Below are 17481 nucleotides of genomic sequence, written 5' to 3' on the forward strand. Positions count from 1 at the left end.
CTGGGGAGGTGACCTTCTGTATCTGGCTGTAAATTGCTGGACCAGTTTGTTCACCTGTTTCCCCATTCTATTTGCTAAGAAATTATCCTAGATTGTTACCATCCTGCCTCAGAACTAGGGGGAGCATGGCTTTTTCCAGGCCACCCCCTCCCTCCGCCCCTCTCTGTGGCCTGCGGCCCTGGATGGGTCACTCCTCCTCACCCCACCCCACCTCACCCCACCCCACACCCGCCACAATCCTGGCAGGAAGAGCCAGGAGCGGGCACGCGGTTGAAAGCCCGACCTCCGCTCTTGGAGATTACAGGCCCCTCTTCCCTAAAGGCCTTGCCTGGGGCTCCGCGTCTCCTCTTCCTCGAGGAGACGGGGCGAGTCCTCGGCAGCTACCCACCGCTTTAAGCCAAAATGACGTGGGAGGCTTCAGGAGGGCCCACCCGCGCCCGCCCCACGGCCCCGCCCCGGCCCCGCCCCGCCCGCGCCCGCCCCCGCCCCCAACGGTATTAGTAGCCCGGGAACCAACGGCTGGCGGACACTGGCAAACCATGGCTCGGGGTTTGCTGGGGCGCTGGACCCTGCTCGTCCCGCTTCTCTGGGGCTGCGGCCTGGCGCTGCCGGGCGGGATGCTGTACCCCCAGGAGAGCGCGTCCCGGGAGCGCAAGGCGCTGGACGGCATCTGGAGCTTCCGCGCCGACTTTTCCGACAATCGGCAGGAGGGCTTCGAGCAGCAGTGGTACCGAACGCCGCTGCGGGAGGTGCGGGCTCCGGGGCCGGCGTGGCGGACCTGGGCAGGGGAGCTCCTAGAAGCCAGGAGGGGGCGAGGGAGCCGTGCCCTCGGAGCTGCGGGCCGGGGGGAAGTGCGAGGTAATGGGCTGCGAGGCGTGGGGTGGAGCTAAGAAGTCTGCGGCTCGCAGGGAGAATGTGGGCGGAAGGCGGAGCCTGGACTGCAAGTATCAAAATGTGGGGCTGGCGGCAGAGAAGTGGGGCTAGGGCAGGGCTGAATGCCCATAGGGTGCTGCCTCTCCCAGATCCTCTTTTTTGGTCTTTGCTGCCCAGCATTCAGCGGGGAGGGAAAAAGGAAGGGAGGTGACGCTGGGTGCCAGGCATGTGTCCCACTCAGTTTCCTCAGCACAACAACCCCTGGATAGCCAGCCTTCGTCCCTCAGCGGTCAGTTGATTATCTATCTCTTAGTCAGGGGCTAGTCTCTGCCGATCTTCTGCTTCATTCAGGCTGCCTGGTGGCCCTGGGCTCTTTCCGTGAAGACCCTGGTGCTGGCTGCCTTGAGAAGGAACTGCTGGCCCCACCAGTCCTTGGACAGAAACTGCCCTCGCAGTTGATCCCACCCACATCAGCAAGTTATCCGTACTTCAAGCGGATATTTTTCAGAATCCTACTGTCTGCCAGGGCTTGAGTCAGACGCTGGGGGTACAGATGCGAAGGACTGGAAATCCCCTCCTTAGAGGTCATATGCCCCACATATAAGATGTCTTTAGGAAAGCCAAGCTGCTTCTGGCTCATGTGGCTAGCTGCCTCAGTGCCTTCTGCCTGAGGTGTTCAAGGGATTCCCTGTGGGGTTTGGGTTCACCCAATTCTGCCAGGTTTCCTGAGGTAGTATCCCACTGGCCCTGGTCCCAAAAGGCGTTCCCTTACTCTGAAGACGGTCCCTGTGCACTCTTTTCATGGAGCTATGCAGAGGCCCGTTCACTGTTTTATTCCTAGGACAGAACAACATTGTAGTTGTTCACTGTACACTATCCATTGAATGAGTGAGTGATGTCTACTTCATGGAGTTGTGAGAATTGAACGAGCTCCATAAAAGGCATTGGTCAGTTGCTGGCAAAGAATAACCAGGGTGGAGTGGCCTAGAATTCCAGGGTCTGGAGGAGCCTTCTTACTGCAGGGAAAGTTGCTGGGGGACCTGGCCTCTGGGAAAGGGGGCTGCCTGAGCCCTAGTTTTAATTTTTATTTATTTATTTATTTATTTTTTTTACAGAGACAGAGAGTCAGAGAGAGGGATAGACAGGGACAGACAGACAGGAACGGAGAGAGATGAGAAGCATCAATTATTAGTTTTTCATTGCGCATTGCAACACCGTAGTTGTTCATTGATTGCTCTCTCATACGTGCCTTGACCGCAGGCCTTCAGCAGACCGAGTAACCCCTTGCTGGAGCCAGCGACCTTGGGTTCAAGCTGATGGGCTTTTCCTCAAACCAGATGAGCCCGCGCTCAAGCTGGCGACCTCGGAGTCTCGAACCCAGGTCCTCTGCATCCCAGTCTGACGCTCTATCCACTGCGCCACCGCCTGGTCAGGCCTGAGCCCTAGTTTTAGATTCCAGGCTGGCCTGGACCTGATCCTGGCCCTTTTTTCCCTAGACGGGTCCCACCCTGAACATGCCTGTTCCCTCCAGCTTCAATGACGTGGGTCAAGATGAGCGGCTGCGTAGCTTTATCGGCTGGGTGTGGTATGAACGGGAGGTGGCCCTGCCCCAGCGATGGACTCAGGACCTGGGCACGAGAGTGGTGCTGAGGATTGGCAGTGCCCACTACTATGCCATTGTGGTCAGTGCATCGAGCAGCAGGCGGGGCGAGTGGGCGGGTGCAGCTGCTGAGCACACGTGGGGCTGCGTTGGGGTGCCTAGCTGCTAGCTGTCACCTGACAGCCTACCTCTTGGGTGGATGAGGGGAGACACTCATGCCTCACACTGGGGTTTGTGTCCTGGGTTGGGGAGGGTTGCCTGGTCTCCACTGGAGCTCCATTCGGCCCATCAGGGTGGCAAGGAAGGTAGTAGATGACAGGGTACCCCTATGTGAGGGAGTGCCTGAGATAGTGCCCCTTCTTCATGCTCTGGTCTCCTGCCCCCTGCCCATATTTTCCTGTGTCTGCAGTGGGTGAATGGGGTCCATGTGATAGACCATGAGGGGGGCCATCTTCCATTCGAGGCTGACATCAGCAAGCTGGTCCAGACTGGGCCCCTGACCTCCTGCCGAATTACCATTGCCATCAACAATACACTTACCCCCCACACCCTGCCGCCGGGAACCATCGACTATATGACGGATACCTCCAAGTGAGTATCACCCTGCTCCCCATCCCAATCCCCACCCAGCCCAGTGGTCTTCCCACTAGGGGGCAGGGTGGCCTCAGGGCACAGCCCCAGTTGGCCATTGTCTTCCCATTCTAGGTACCCCAAGGGTTTCTTTGTCCAGGAAATCAACTTTGACTTCTTCAACTACGGGGGTCTGCACAGGTCTGTGTTCCTCTACACCACGCCCACCACCTTCATTGATGACATCAGCGTCACCACTGGTGTGGACCAAGACACTGGTGAGGGCTTCCAGGAGTATCTGCTCTCAGCCAGGCCCAAATAGCTCTGTTCCCTGTGTGGAAAGAGGCCTCAGGGGAAAGGCTCTTCCAGCATCTCCTAACCCTCACAGGTTCTCATCTCCCTTGGAAGCTAAAATCCAGCCGGTGTAAGATAGCAAGGGCTTCTGAAATACCCATCTGGCCTTACCTCATTTTATGAGGAAATAAGGCCCAATGAGAAGTGAGGCTTGCCTAAAATCACATCACGCAGTATACATGGGGACCCCATGTCCCTTCGCCACTGTGTTGTCATCACTCAATCTCTCCTCACTGCAGATCAAGCTCAAGAAATAAACAATTATTGGCTGGGGTCTCAGGGCCTAAGAGGACTCCTCAGAGCAGTGGCTTCAAGGTTTTCTCATCTCTACGACCCAGGTCACATCCTTCCTTCTCTCTTTTCTGATCTCTCTTGTCTCCCACAGGGCTAGTGGATTACCATATTTTCATCCAGGGCACTGAACACTTCCATGTGGAAGTGTATCTTGTGAATAAGGAAGGCGAAATCGTGGCCCGGGAGACTGGTGACCAGGGCCAGCTGCAGGTGCCCAATGCCCACCTCTGGTGGCCATACCTGATGCACGAGCACCCTGCCTACTTGTACTCATTGGAGGTAATGGTGGTGAAGACTGGGGCTATGGGAGGCCCTTTGCCCCCATCCAGCAGCCCTGTTTGCTCTAGCAGGGGTGCAGGACAGGTGGGTAGGCTGCCATGGTCCTTGGAGGTTCCTAGTGAATTGGATTGAAGTGTTCCCAGCCTAATTTTTTTCAGTCCTTGGTTAGGCAGCCCAGATTTGAAGAGCAGGTCCCAGTGGCAGGGTGGGTGGTTTCTTCCTTGCTAATGGGAGAAGCCTGTACTTTCTCAATCTCTCTGCTTAGGTGGGCTGTTGTGGTTTACAAGGAGTCTTCCCGCTGTGAGTGGGCTGTGTGGCATTCATTACATCAAGGATGCCTCATGCCAGTGCTTGGCTTTCATAGGTGAGACTGACCGTAGAGACGGGAGCTGGGCCGGTGTCCGATTTCTACACTCTCCCTGTGGGGATTCGCACTGTGACTGTCACAAAGAACCAGTTCCGCATTAATGGGAAACCTTTCTATTTCCATGGGGTCAACAAACATGAGGATGCAGACGTGAGTTGGGGCTCTTGGATTCCAGGGGGTGGGGGCTGTTTTTCATCTTTACCTTCTCTACGCCCCTGAAGTGGTGAGAACAGCTCAGAGCAGTTAAGTAAGCTGCTCAGAACCACTCCCTGATGGGGCCTGTGGTTGGCTGGACAGAGGGCTGATGGCTCCAGCTCTACAAAATTGCATCTTGGACAGGGGCAGGGGTCACAAGTCACTGTCCTCTGCCGTTTCCTAGATCCGAGGGCGGGGCTTTGACTGGGCAGTGATGATGAAGGACTTCAACTTGCTTCTCTGGCTTGGTGCCAACTCCTTCCGCACCAGCCACTACCCCTACGCGGAGGAGATGATGCAGCTCTGTGACCAGTACGGGATCGTGGTCATCGATGAGAGCCCTGGCGCGGGCATCAAGCTGCCGTGAGTGCCCACTGCCCATGCTGCTCAGCTGCCATCTTGGCAGGCGATGATGCCCTCACTCCCTTTCTTTCCCGCCCTGTAGCCAGAGCTTCAGCAACGTGTCTCTGCAGCACCACCTGGAGGTGATGGAGGAGCTGGTGCGTAGAGACAAGAATCACCCCTCCGTTGTGATGTGGTCTCTGGCCAATGAGCCCTCTTCCTTCTTGAAACCCGCAGGTTACTACTTCAAGTGAGTGTCCCCGTGGGTCCTGGCCTTGATCAGGAAAGAGAGCCCACTTTGGGCGGCCCAGCCCAGGCTGGTGGCCACTGGAGGGCTGAGGTCTCCCTGGCGGGGTGTGCTGTGTGAGAGTCAGCGTCCAGCTCCCAGCCCAGACTTGAGAGAGCATCCAGACCTGGTCAGTTTGGGGACCCCTGCCTACCTAGGTTGTGATTTCAACCCACTGAGACTCAGTATCCGCTTTTTTACCCTGAAATGAAATCTAGAGGTAACCTAACCTATTTACACATATAACTTCAAATTAGAAAAATAAAATAGTGGTGTGGCCTAACTGATATATAGGAGAGTCATGTATAAAATAATGCATGAATGGTCAGTGAAGGGGTCAGATGCTTCTATCTAGATGTGGAATCCCCTGAAAGCATAGCTCCAAGAGCTGACAGTAGTGGCGCCATGTTGGTGCTGATACTAGAGCGGCATTCCCCTCAGCGCTGTGCATTTCCAAAATGGTGAGCCATTCTAAGTCTGGTTCCAAACAAAACCAAGTATAATCTTCCCTCACTTTTTTTTTTCTTTTTCATATTTTTCTTAAGTGAGAAGCCCTGAGGCAGAGAGACAGACTCCCACATGTGCCCAACTGAGATCTACCTGGCGTGCCCACTAGGGGGCGATGCTCGGCCCATCTGGGCCGTTGCTCCGTTGCGGCCGGAGCCATTCTAGTGCCTGAGGTGGAGGCCATGGAACCTTCCTCAGTGCCCGGACCAACTTTGCTCCAGTGGAGCCTTGGCTGCAGGAGGGGAAGAGAGAGACAGGAAGGAAAGAGGCAAGGGTGGAGAAGCAGATGGGCGCTTCTCCTATATGCCCTGGCCAGGAATTGGACCTGGGACTTCCACATGCCGGGCTGACGCTCCACCACTGAGCCATCCGGCCAGGGCCTTCCCTCACTTCTTAATAATTTTACTTAGAGACTTTAGAGAGAAAGGAAAGGAGGGAGAAATAGAAACATCGGTTTGTTTGTCCATTTATTTATGCATGCATTGGTTGATTCTTATATGTGCCCTGACTGGGGATCAAACCGACAACCTTGGTGTATGGGTGTGATGCTCTAACCAACTGTGCTACCCCACCAGGGCTCTTCCCTCTCTTTAAATGGTGTCTCTGTTCCTGGGAAATTCAGTGTGTGTTAAAACTTAAAACGATACAAAAACAAAACAAAACTACCTTATGATGCTGTGGGTTCATCTGTAGAGTTCAACTTCATAAAACCAGCTTATCTGCCTTCATAATTACAAACAGGTTTTTCAATGACATGCATATTCTAACTATTCTAAAATTATATTGTTAGACAGGACCAGGCCATCAGCAGCCCCTCCCTCTTTGCCCCCTCCATTGCAGTTGAAGGAAACACCACTTGGGGGCAGTGTTTCTGCAGTGGGAAGTCTGCTTGCCCCCCTACCCCTCACCTGAAGTTTGGTTCTTTCTCTTATGTCCTGCCTGTTGTAACTTGGTCTGCAAAGGAGAGTTATTTCACTTGCTGCTGCAGGAGGCCATCAAAACACTCTGAGGCACACTGCATGCCAGTTTCATGGAGTGTCTTGGCTGAGCCACATCTGTAGAAGCTCTACACCTATCTGGGCAAAAAGACCCACAGCTGTGAACACGCAGAGTGCAGGGGGCACAGGGCTGTGTTGAGCCAAGGCTGGTGGACAATTTCTATTGTGAGGGTGAAAGGAGTATATGTAGACTCCTAGGAATGAGTGCTGAGGTTCTGAATGGGCTTTTTTGGGAGGTAGAAGGAGGAGATGTATGGGTTTTGGAACAGCAGGGTCGAGGGCGGAGGGTGGGACGTGGAGAGAGCTGCCTGGGTAGCAGGGACGAGGGCTGAGGGCGGGACGTGGAGAGAGCTGCCTGGGTAGCAGGGTCGAGGGCGGAGGGTGGGACGTGGAGAGAGCTGCCTGGGTACGGGAGCTGAGCACAGGCCATTTCGGGTGTGGCTTTGAGACTGGAGGAGAAGGGCTACTGTTCTGGCCTGGGTAAACCACAGCCTTCGAATGAGAAGAGCAATTAGGGGGAGAGAGTGTAAAGGAAAGAAAACGAGCCAAATTGTGAGGGAAGAGTGGAGAAAAATACACTTAAACAGTGACTGAGGGTGACCTGTCCGGAGGAGCCCGCTGGCAGGCTCCTGTTGGGAAGTCTCTCCTTGCCGTCCCTCCTGTGTAAATGCCATTCAGCATTGGTGCCTTCTTCAGATGGGCTGTCACCGACGCGCCACTGTCAGTTATATACCCTGTTATTGCCTCCCGGAACCCTCTCTCCTGCTTTCACTTGTAGTTGCAGTTTCTGACATCTCCCCCTGCTCCTTGAAGCTCCGGAAGTAGCTGTCAAGTCACTCACTGGAGTGAGTGCCCCGCACAGAGCACACACCCTACCTCCTAGCACCACTCCCTAATTATTTGTTGAATTAACCTTCATCCTAATCCACACTCCCATTCATTCTTGTTTTCAAGAGCTTTTACAAAGATTCAGAACCAAGCTCTTGGCAGTGCCCGGCTTGGCAGGCAGGACCTCCGCTCGGCTTGGCATGCCTGCTGCTTTTCCCTGGAGGTGGCCTCTTCAGGGGAGGGGGCTTGGGTTATGAAGGGAGAACAATGCCATCAGGGAATGTGATCTCAGACTAGAGCATGGCTTCTTACCTAGAATACACTTACAGGTAGGGAAGAGAGCAGTGGGGTTTTTATGGGGGGAGGGGGTAACGTAGAAGAGAAGGTGGGAGGTGCCTATCTGATAAAGCCCTGTCTTCTGCCTTCCGTGGACAGGATGCTGGCTGCCCACACCAAAGCCTTGGACCCTTCCCGGCCTGTGACCTTTGTGACCAACACCAAGTATGATGTAGACCTGGGGGTGAGTCCGAGGGGATCCCCACACCCCTCTCATCTTCTCCACCCTGTCTTCTAGTCCTGTCTTAATGTTCCAAAGAACACCATCTATGAGATGAACCTCCTGACGCGGAGCCCTGCAGCAACAGGGGACACTGTATGGTCTGAGCCTGCTGCTGCGAGGCCCAGTCATTAGGGGACACTGTATGGTCTGAGCCTGCTGCTGCGGGGCCCGGGTCATTAGGGGACACTGTGTATGGTCTGAGCCTGCTGCTGCGGGGCCCGGGTCATTAGGGGACACTGTGTATGGTCTGAGCCTGCTGCTGTGGGGCCCAGGTCATTAGGGGACACTGTATGGTCTGAGCCTTCTGCTGCAGGGCCCGGGTCATTAGGGGACACTGTGTATGGTCTGAGCCTGCTGCTGCGGGGCCCGGGTCATTAGGGGACACTGTGTATGGTCTGAGCCTGCTGCTGTGGGGCCCGGGTCATTAGGGGACACTGTATGGTCTGAGCCTGCTGCTGTGGGGCCCGGGTCATTAGGGGACACTGTATGGTCTGAGCCTGCTGCTGCGGGGCCCGGGTCATTAGGGGACACTGTATGGTCTGAGCCTGCTGCTGTGGGGCCCGGGTCATTAGGGGACACTGTATGGTCTGAGCCTGCTGCTGCGGGGCCCAGGTCATTAGGGGACACTGTATGGTCTGAGCCTGCTGCTGCGGGGCCCGGGTCATTAGGGGACACTGTGTATGGTCTGAGCCTGCTGCTGCGGGGCCTGGGTCATTAGGGGACACTGTATGGTCTGAGCCTGCTGCTGCGGGGCCCGGGTCATTAGGGAACACTGTATGGTCTGAGCCTGCTGCTGCGGGGCCCGGGTCATTAGGGGACACTGTATGGTCTGAGCCTGCTGCTGCGGGGCCCGGGTCATTAGGGGACACTGTATGGTCTGAGCCTGCTGCTGCGGGGCCCGGGTCATTAGGGGACACTGTATGGTCTGAGCCTGCTGCTGCGGGGCCCAGGTCATTAGGGGACACTGTGTATGGTCTGAGCCTGCTGCTGCGGGGCCCGGGTCATTAGGGGAACAGCAGGAGCCTCTGTGGCAAGAGAGGAGCTCTTGGGCCAGCGCGAGTACAACAACCCTGAGCTGCCAGTCCAGCATTTTCACAGATGGGCTTTAGGCCTACTCACCCAGTAGTGTGGCTTCCTGAGTCCCAGAAGAATGGGCACAAGGAGATTTAATTTGTTCTCAGTTCAGCTTCAATGTGCCTCAGTTTAATTTCACGCGCCTCAGTTTATTGTACTCATAAAATAGCAAAGGTTTAAGGGGGCTTAAAGTCATCATTGTGCATTGTTTCTCAAACCTGGCTGATCATCAGAACCACTAAGAGAAGTTTTTGAAAGTACAGATGTCTGGGTGTTGAGATTCTGACTGGTCAGTCCAGGGTGGGAATCTGAGTTTTTAAAAAAGCTCTTCAGTGATTCCAGTCAACCAGTTTTGGAAACCACTGACTAGAACCAGGTTAAGAACCGCAGGGACAGGCTCCTACAGCGGAGTGGGCCACAAGGCCTCCCTCCCTGTCCCCAGGCACAGCAGCCCCTCAGGGACAAGGCGTTCTGTTGCGATGCAGCTGAAGAACGTGGGAGCAGAGCAAATGCTCCTTCTCTGGTGCTGAAGGCCAGGACTTAGGAGGAAAGGGCCGTAGGAAGATAAATCCAGAGAAAGAATGAATGAGAAAACACTGCAGTGTATACAAATATAAACTGTGAACACTGTCATTTTCATATGGATGGAGAAAGGTTTCATAGGGATAGATGTAGCGGGTGCTTGATTGCCATCTGTCGAGAATACCCCTCTTCAGAGAAGCACGGAGGCTGTGGTGAGACACCAGCCCGGCGCAAGGAAGCCCTGGGCATTCTCAGAGCCCAAGTGGCATCTCCTTCAGTTCGTCTTTCGTGTGGACAGGGAAGGAAACCTGTGCCTGGCCTCCACAGAAGGGTACCACTCATCTGCCGGGATGTGTGACCATGTGCATGTGTCCACCCAAAGGTCCCCTCCCCAGCTTCCTCTTGCACCACCGCAGGTTGGAAAGAGGCTACAGTCACTTGGGAAAGACAGACCACATCAGTCCCAGTGCAGGCTCTGGAGGCGAGCGTGTGTTCAGGTGGCACTGGGGACGACATCGGGCGTCTGGTCTTTGCTGCTGAGTCCCGAGCATTGTTCAGACTCCAGGCAGCCCCACACCATCATCTCGGCTACCCCCCTGGGAGGGAATTTTCCAGCCACTTTGGGGCCCATGCTACTAGTCAGGAAGGGTATGGTGAATGAAGTCTTTGTGAGGAGAAACACTGCATGGATCCCTCAGTTGCGAACATTTCTCCAGGGCCAGGTGAGGGAGGACCAGTAATAGGAGCATTACCTAGAGAGGAACAGACAGCAGGTGGACGGGCCCCGGGCGCCCCCCAAGGCCGGGGCACTGCGCCCTGCTGTGCTCAGCTCTCACAGAGCTGCGCCAGGGCGGGGACCTCAGTCCAGAATTACAGCTTGTTCCGTCCAGGCCACTTCCTGATTATTTCCGACACAGATCAGCCTCTGAGTCATTTTCTGTGTCCCCTTTTTATGTCCTCTGCCAGAAGAACCCCCGAGTGTGAGAGTCCCAGCACTAATATGCAATCTTCTGGTTCATGAGCAAACTTTAACGCTCTTGTCCTAGGCGCAGTATGTGGATGTCATCTGTGTGAATAGTTACTACTCCTGGTATCATGACTGTGGGCACTTGGAGGTGATTCAGCCGCAGCTGAAAACCCAGTTTGAGGACTGGTATAGGACCTATGAGAAGCCGATCATTCAGAGCGAGTACGGAGCCGGCGCCATAGTAGGACTTCACCACGTGAGCACTGCAGAACCTTTCATTGTTGTACTCATAGGCAGTGATGTCTCTCATTGCCCCGAGTTAGAAATGTGCCTGCTTCCCTGTCCCTCACTTGTCTTGATGATGTCCCTGTAGCTTTTCACACTCACTGGCCTCCCCTCCATACTCACGGCTGCCCACGACTCAGGCCTGTCCCTCGTGCTTGGCCTCAGAGGCAGCCGCTTTATAGCTTACTGGCCTCCTTGTGCCTAGAATTCTAGCCCTTGTTAGCACCACGGTCACCAGTGAATGGATTCTCATTCTCACCTCTTTGGTGAGGTTTCCCCATGTGCCCAGCCAGAGGAAACCGTCCCCCTGTGTGGCCTCTGTCTTGGTGTTTCTCTCTGAGCACTATCACTGTTTCTTGTGCTCTCTCTTTGACCAGACTGTGGCTCAAGGAGGGAGACTAATCCTATTTATTGTTGCTTATCCAGCTCTAAGCAGTGGTCAGCACACAGCGATGCTAAACAATATTTGTTAAGGGAATGAGTGAAATCTTTTTTTTTATTTTTTATTTTTTATACAGAGACAGAGAGTCAGAAAGAGGGATAGACAGGGCCAGACAGACAGGAACAAAGAGATGAGAAGCATCAATCATTAGTTTTTCGTTGTGCGTTGCAACACCTTAGTTCATTGATTGCTTTCTCATATGTACCTTAACCACGGGCCTTCAGCAGACCGAGTAACCCCTTGCTTGAGCCAGCGACCTTGGGTCCAAGCTGGTGAATTTTTGCTCAAACCAGATGAGCCCACGCTCAAGCTAGCGACCTCGGGGCCTCAAACCTGGGTCTTCCACATCCCAGTCCGACGCTTTATCCACTGCGCCACCGCCTGGTCAGGCTGAATTTTTTTTTTTTTTTTTTTTTTTTTTTTACAGAGACAGAGAGTCAGAAAGAGGGACAAATGGGGACAGACAGACAGGAAGGGAGATGAGAAGCATCAATTCTTCATTGTGGCACTTTAGTTGATCATTGATTGCTTTCTCATATGTGCCTTGACTGGGGGGCTACAGCAGAGTGAGTGACCCCTGTTCAAGCCTATGACCTTGGGCTCAAGCTGGTGAGCCTTGCTCAAAGCAGATGAGCCTGCACTCAAGCTGGCGACCTCAGGGTTTTGAACCTGGGTCCTCCACATTCCAGTCCAACGCTCTATCCACTGCACCACCACCTGGTCAGGTGGGAATGAGTGAAATCTTGAAGCAACTTTTTGGTTTTTTGCTGAAAGAAACACACACACATATAGACAGAGAGACAAGAAAGGAGAGAGATGAGAAGCATCAACTGTTGTGTGAATCTGAGGTGACTTAAATCTGAGTCACACTAGTTCTCAAATTACACAGTGGCAGCTACAACAGGCAGCTATACAAGGCGCTTTAAATTTATTATTCAGACATTTTTATTTTTACTCCCAGGGTAGTTCAGCTGGTGAATAGAGATGGAAAAGTAAAATAAAACAAGTATCAATTTATGTTTAAAATAAAGTAGTTACTAATTAAGGGTTTCTAAAATCTCCTTTTCTGACTCTGGGCTACACCACCCCTGGCTGAGTCTGCCCAGCACCAGCGAGTCCTGCAGCGCACCCTGCGGGCGTATTCTGGTCATCAGCACATGGGTCTTCATTTTTCTGACATTTACAGTTCTGCCAGTTCTGACTCTTACATTTTCACTTTGCCTTGGACTCCAGGATCCACCTCTGATGTACAGTGAAGAGTACCAGAATAGGTTGCTCGAGGAGTATCACTTGGTTCTGGATCAAAAACGCAAAGAATACGTGGTTGGAGAGCTCATCTGGCATTTTGCTGACTTTATGACTGACCAGAGTAAGTGGCAGTTTGGTTTTGGCAGTTTGGTGGAATACACCGTTTCTAGAGGGGGGAAGCTGATCTAATCAATGTAGGCTAGGAAAAGTCCGTTTCATTTAGCAAGCAGTAATCACTGGTCTGTTTCCTCAATTATCTATTGATTTTAGAAAGAGTGGAAGGGACAGAGTGAGAGAAACATCAATTTCTTGTTCCACCTATTTATGCATTCCCTGGTTAATTCCTGTATGTGCCCTGACCAGGGGTCAAACCCACAATCTTGGCTTCAGGACAATACTCCAACCAACTGAGTGAGCTACCGGAGTAGGGCTTCCCCAATTATTTTATGGTAAAATTAAAGTAAATGGGAGAGCCTACTATCTTGAGGCAAGATGGCTAACTTGCCTTGTCTATTTCATAATACTGTAGTATGAGGAAAAAGTGTACATTGTGGGATACACTCTTTATTCCAGAGTAGGCAGAGAGCCTGGGGCTTAAGATACTTCAGTCTGGTTTATATTGTTCCCTTGTAGAAGGCAAGTTGGCCAAATACAGGGAAACGTCAAAGCATTTTGAATGTGGGGGTGTTTATTCAATTAGAATACCAGCTGTACTCTTTCTCAAGCGGGGATAGATGAGGGCTACTCCAGATTACCAGTTTCTTAATATGCCATGAAGTTAGGATGGCAAGTTGGGGAGTGGAGAAGGATTTGGTAGTAGTGGGGATTATAATACATTACTTATGGGAAAAGACAGGTCTCTGGAAGATTGAAGTTTAATTAAGGATTCGAATGGAAAGAGGTAAACAGAAGAATGTGGTAAATGACATTAGTGGCTTCTGGAAATACCCTGGAGGGCAACCTAGCTTCCTGAATAGGTGCACTGGCTTTGGGACCTTGGACAAGTTCCCTACCCTTTTCATAAACCCACAGAGTGGGGATAATGCCTTCCACCTTGCAGGTTGATATAGGGATTCCATTTGATGAAGCACTTGGTGCCTGGAATTTGCTTACCATGGAAGAAATTACTATTATCTCGAACAACTTCTCAGGAAAAACCTCCCTTTGGTTTTATGGCTAGAGTCCCCAAACTACGGCCCACGGGCCGCATGCGGCCCCCTGAGGCCATTTATCCTCCCCCACTGCACTTCCGGAAGGGGCACCTCTTTCATTGGTGGTCAGTGAGAGGAGTACAGGATGCTGATGCTAGAGTACTGTATGTGGCAGCGCCGCAAAGCGTGGTGTCGCTCACGTACAGGACTACTTCCAGTGACGTGGGACACACGTGTCACGGCTCCAGAAGTGTGTCATATCACTTGTTACCGCTAGCAGTGACAAATATGGAACTGGACATTGACCATCTCATTAGCCAAAGCAGGCCCATAGTTCCCATTGAAATACTGGTCAGTTTGTTGATTTAAATTTATTTGTTCTTTATTTTAAATATTGTATTTGTTCCCGTTTTGTTTTTTTACTTTAAAATAAGATATGTGCAGTGTGCATAGGGATTTGTTCGTAGTTTTTTTTATAGTCCGGCCCTCCAACGGTCTGAGGGACAGTGAACTGGCCCCCTGTGTAAAAAGTTTGGGGACCCCTGAACTAGGGGGTAGAAAAGTGTGCTGAGAGTGCAGCCCTGCGGCTGCTGCCAGCTTTGCTCTCCTCCGGCTTCCACTCTGGCAGACCCACCACCAGAAGTGGGACCCAGCGGGAAGCCCACCCAGGCGGACTCTGACATCTCGTAGTAGATCCTACCCAGGTGCCTTGGACTGGTCAGGACTCTAGCTCCCACTAGGAGAGTCATCTTTCCAAGAGTTACTTTTTGTCTCCCACCACCCCCAGTTACCAGGCAACTGGTACCCTAATGTTTTAAATCTTAGTTTGCAAGTAAAAGGTAAACACCTTTGGATAGTTTCCTCTAACAGATGAGAAATTGACGCGCCAGGGAGCTGAGGTGTGCTGGGGGAACAGCAGTAGTTAACTCTTTCAATCAGTAAGTGGCCACATCAGACCAAATAATCCTTAACCATTAAGAGAATATTTCTATTTAGTGCCCAGCTTGGACCCAGCTTGGTTCCAATTTGGCCCACCAGAAACCATCTGAAACATCTTTTGCCTTCTTTTCAGCGCCGCTGAGAATATTAGGGAATAAAAAGGGGATCTTCACTCGCGAGAGACAACCAAAGAGTGCAGCGTACTTTCTGCGAAAACGATACTGGAGAATAGCCAATGAAACCTACCAGCCAGCTGTGAGTTCAGTACCTCGTTACTGACACCAGCCGTCAGCCCCTCCTTCCCAAGTAAGGGGCGACTGCAGCAGCAAACAGAAAGCTCCTCCTGGACGGTGTGTGGCAGACTGGAAAGTTTCTGGTCTGGATTTTGTAGTCATTTGCTGGAAGGGGATATTAGAGGGGAAAATAAAGACTTATGGGAATTAAGAGTTGGCTCAAAAGTGACCATCCATAAATTGAACGATCTGTACTACTGAAATGCATCTGAAGTTATTTTTATGCATCAAGCTGTTTACATAGCCTTAACTGTGTGAACTTTTGAGAAACATTTACTTCAACACTCAAACCACGTTCAACTGCTGGTTACAGACTGCCTCTGCAGCACAGTCCCACAGCCTTAGGCTGCCCTGCATGCACCAGACCAGGACAGCCTTGACTGAGTGAGAGTAAGACCGTGGCTGGGCCTGACCTGTGGTGGCACAGTGGGTAGTGTTGACCTGGACCCCAGGCTTGCCTGGTCAAGGCACATATGGGAGTTGATGCTTTCTGCTCTCCCCTTTTCTCTCTGTCTTTCTCTTTCTGTCTCCTCTCTCTAAAATGAATAAATAAAATATAAAAAAAAAAGTGGCTATAAAAATCACAGATGAGCTGAAGTCCCAATGTACAGAAAGTGATCTCATGCTGGAATAATGAACAAGGTCCATGTTGAATTAAAGTGTCCAAAATGGAAGGGAGCTGAGGTGACCATTTCTTCCAGAACATTGTTCCTTCCACCCTCAGCCAAAGTCTAGCCTTTGCAGAAGTGGAATGGGCATACAAGCCCTCTGACCTCATCATAACTGACCACTGACTGTAAGACCTCTTTCAACAGGCTGGGCCTGTGGACATGTACAGTTGACCCTTGAACAACACGGGTCAACTTTACATTGATCATGCAGTTCAAACCCATGCTGCCCAAGGGTCAGCTCTGCAGTTGGGATTCTACATGTAGAGAGGGATAACTAGATTTTTGGTGGTGCAGGAGGTTGGGATCCCCACTCCCATGTTGTTCAAGGACCAACTGTACTCCCTGCTCCTTGAAGGTGGTCTTTCCTTAAGGAATCCTTTCTCCTCTTCACAAGCTCCATTAAGGCAAGTAAGGTACATTATTCCTAAAATTTCAGTATTCCTCTCTCCTGGTTGAAAGCTGAATGCTTTGGAAAAATACTCCTTATTGGTTGGTATCCAGTCAAATGAAAGACCATGAACCAATACCTTTTTTTAAAAATTATTTTGAGCGTACACTTATTAAAGCTGGGGACAGTGAAACACGGGCTTAGGATAGAAGCAGCAACAGGAGAGGCTAAGTGGGGCTGCGTTGGCTCCCTGGGAAGTCAGAAAAGGCGACACTGGACACGGGTTCAGGGGGTGAGCCCGGGACAAGCTGCCACTGCCCACTGCTCCCCTGGTTGCAAGTCTGTGGGGTCCCTTGGAGTTTAGGAGATGCACAACTGACAGGAAAGAAAGGCGTGGGCATGCTCCCAGGGAACCCACTGAAACAAACATAGAACCTGATTCTCTTGTGGATTTCACATGTGTGACCACGCCCCCTTTTAGCCTACCTTTCCAAGCTCCGTGACAGAAACGATAAAAGTAATCTGACCTGTTAGTGGCCATCATTAGACTATTAATAAACGAGTATAGTCAGTTTAAATAATATAGAAATTGGGGTTACATATTTTCCCCCCACTGAACTTAAGTTCCTTGAAGGAATCAAGTTGTGTATTCTGGTTTAACATCAAGCAATAATATGTAAGACTCTTTACTTGACAAACATTTAAATAATATTAAACATAACAGATATGCTTAAATGCTTTTACAAATTAGGCGTAAGGCCCATTTCTTTTATTTTAATATCTTAGAGCAAAGGAGTATATAGCTTTATTGGACATTGACTTGTTTCCTCTCAGAAACAGAGAAAAAGACACAAAACTCCCTACATTTTTTTGGTATAACTTAAAATACGTTATATCATTACTATGTATTTATAATTTAATAAATCTCAATCTGTAAAGCACATTTTTTATCATTGTTAACAGAAAATCTACAAACAAATGCCATGCCGCCTCACTTTTCCACCAGCTGGCCCTGCATTTATTACTATACTTCTTAGAAGGCTCATGCAAATCTCACCTTCCATTTTTAAGATTTGATCCAAGCACTAGATGTAAGCAGTATCTCTGGAACTATGAAATTTTTTTATGTGGGTCATTCTCCAGTTATACCCACTGTAAAAAAGCCTTTTCTCATATTTTATATATTTTTTCTTTGTATTTTTCTGAAGTTGGAAATGGGGAGGCAGTCAGACAGATTCCCGCATGCGCCCAACCGAGATCCACCCGGCATGCCCACCAGGGGTGATGCTCTGCCCATCTGGGGCGCTGCTCTGTGCAACCAGGGCCACTCTAGCGCTTGAGGCAGAGGCCATAGAGCCATCCTCAGCGCCCGGGCCAACTTTGCTCCAATGGAGCCTTCACTGCGAGAGGGGAAGAGAGAGACAGAGAGGAAGGAGAGGGGGAGGGGTG

At 51.3% G+C, this 17481-nt stretch overlaps 1 protein-coding gene across 1 annotated transcript; it reads left to right on the forward strand.

Moving 5' to 3' along the window:
* The first annotated feature begins 489 nt into the window (after positions 1 to 489).
* On the forward strand, positions 490 to 15124 carry GUSB (glucuronidase beta). The gene is made up of 12 exons (XM_066382487.1): positions 490 to 749; positions 2370 to 2555; positions 2883 to 3064; positions 3179 to 3321; positions 3783 to 3970; positions 4335 to 4487; positions 4717 to 4895; positions 4978 to 5124; positions 7929 to 8013; positions 10695 to 10871; positions 12576 to 12711; positions 14814 to 15124. Exons 1-12 carry the CDS (start codon positions 540 to 542, stop codon positions 14957 to 14959), a joined length of 1932 nt encoding a protein of 643 aa, XP_066238584.1. The 5' UTR covers positions 490 to 539; the 3' UTR covers positions 14960 to 15124.
* The last annotated feature ends 2357 nt before the right edge of the window (positions 15125 to 17481 follow it).

This window comes from Saccopteryx leptura, chromosome 4 (assembly GCF_036850995.1).
Source record: "Saccopteryx leptura isolate mSacLep1 chromosome 4, mSacLep1_pri_phased_curated, whole genome shotgun sequence".
Lineage (NCBI taxonomy): Eukaryota > Metazoa > Chordata > Mammalia > Chiroptera > Emballonuridae > Saccopteryx > Saccopteryx leptura.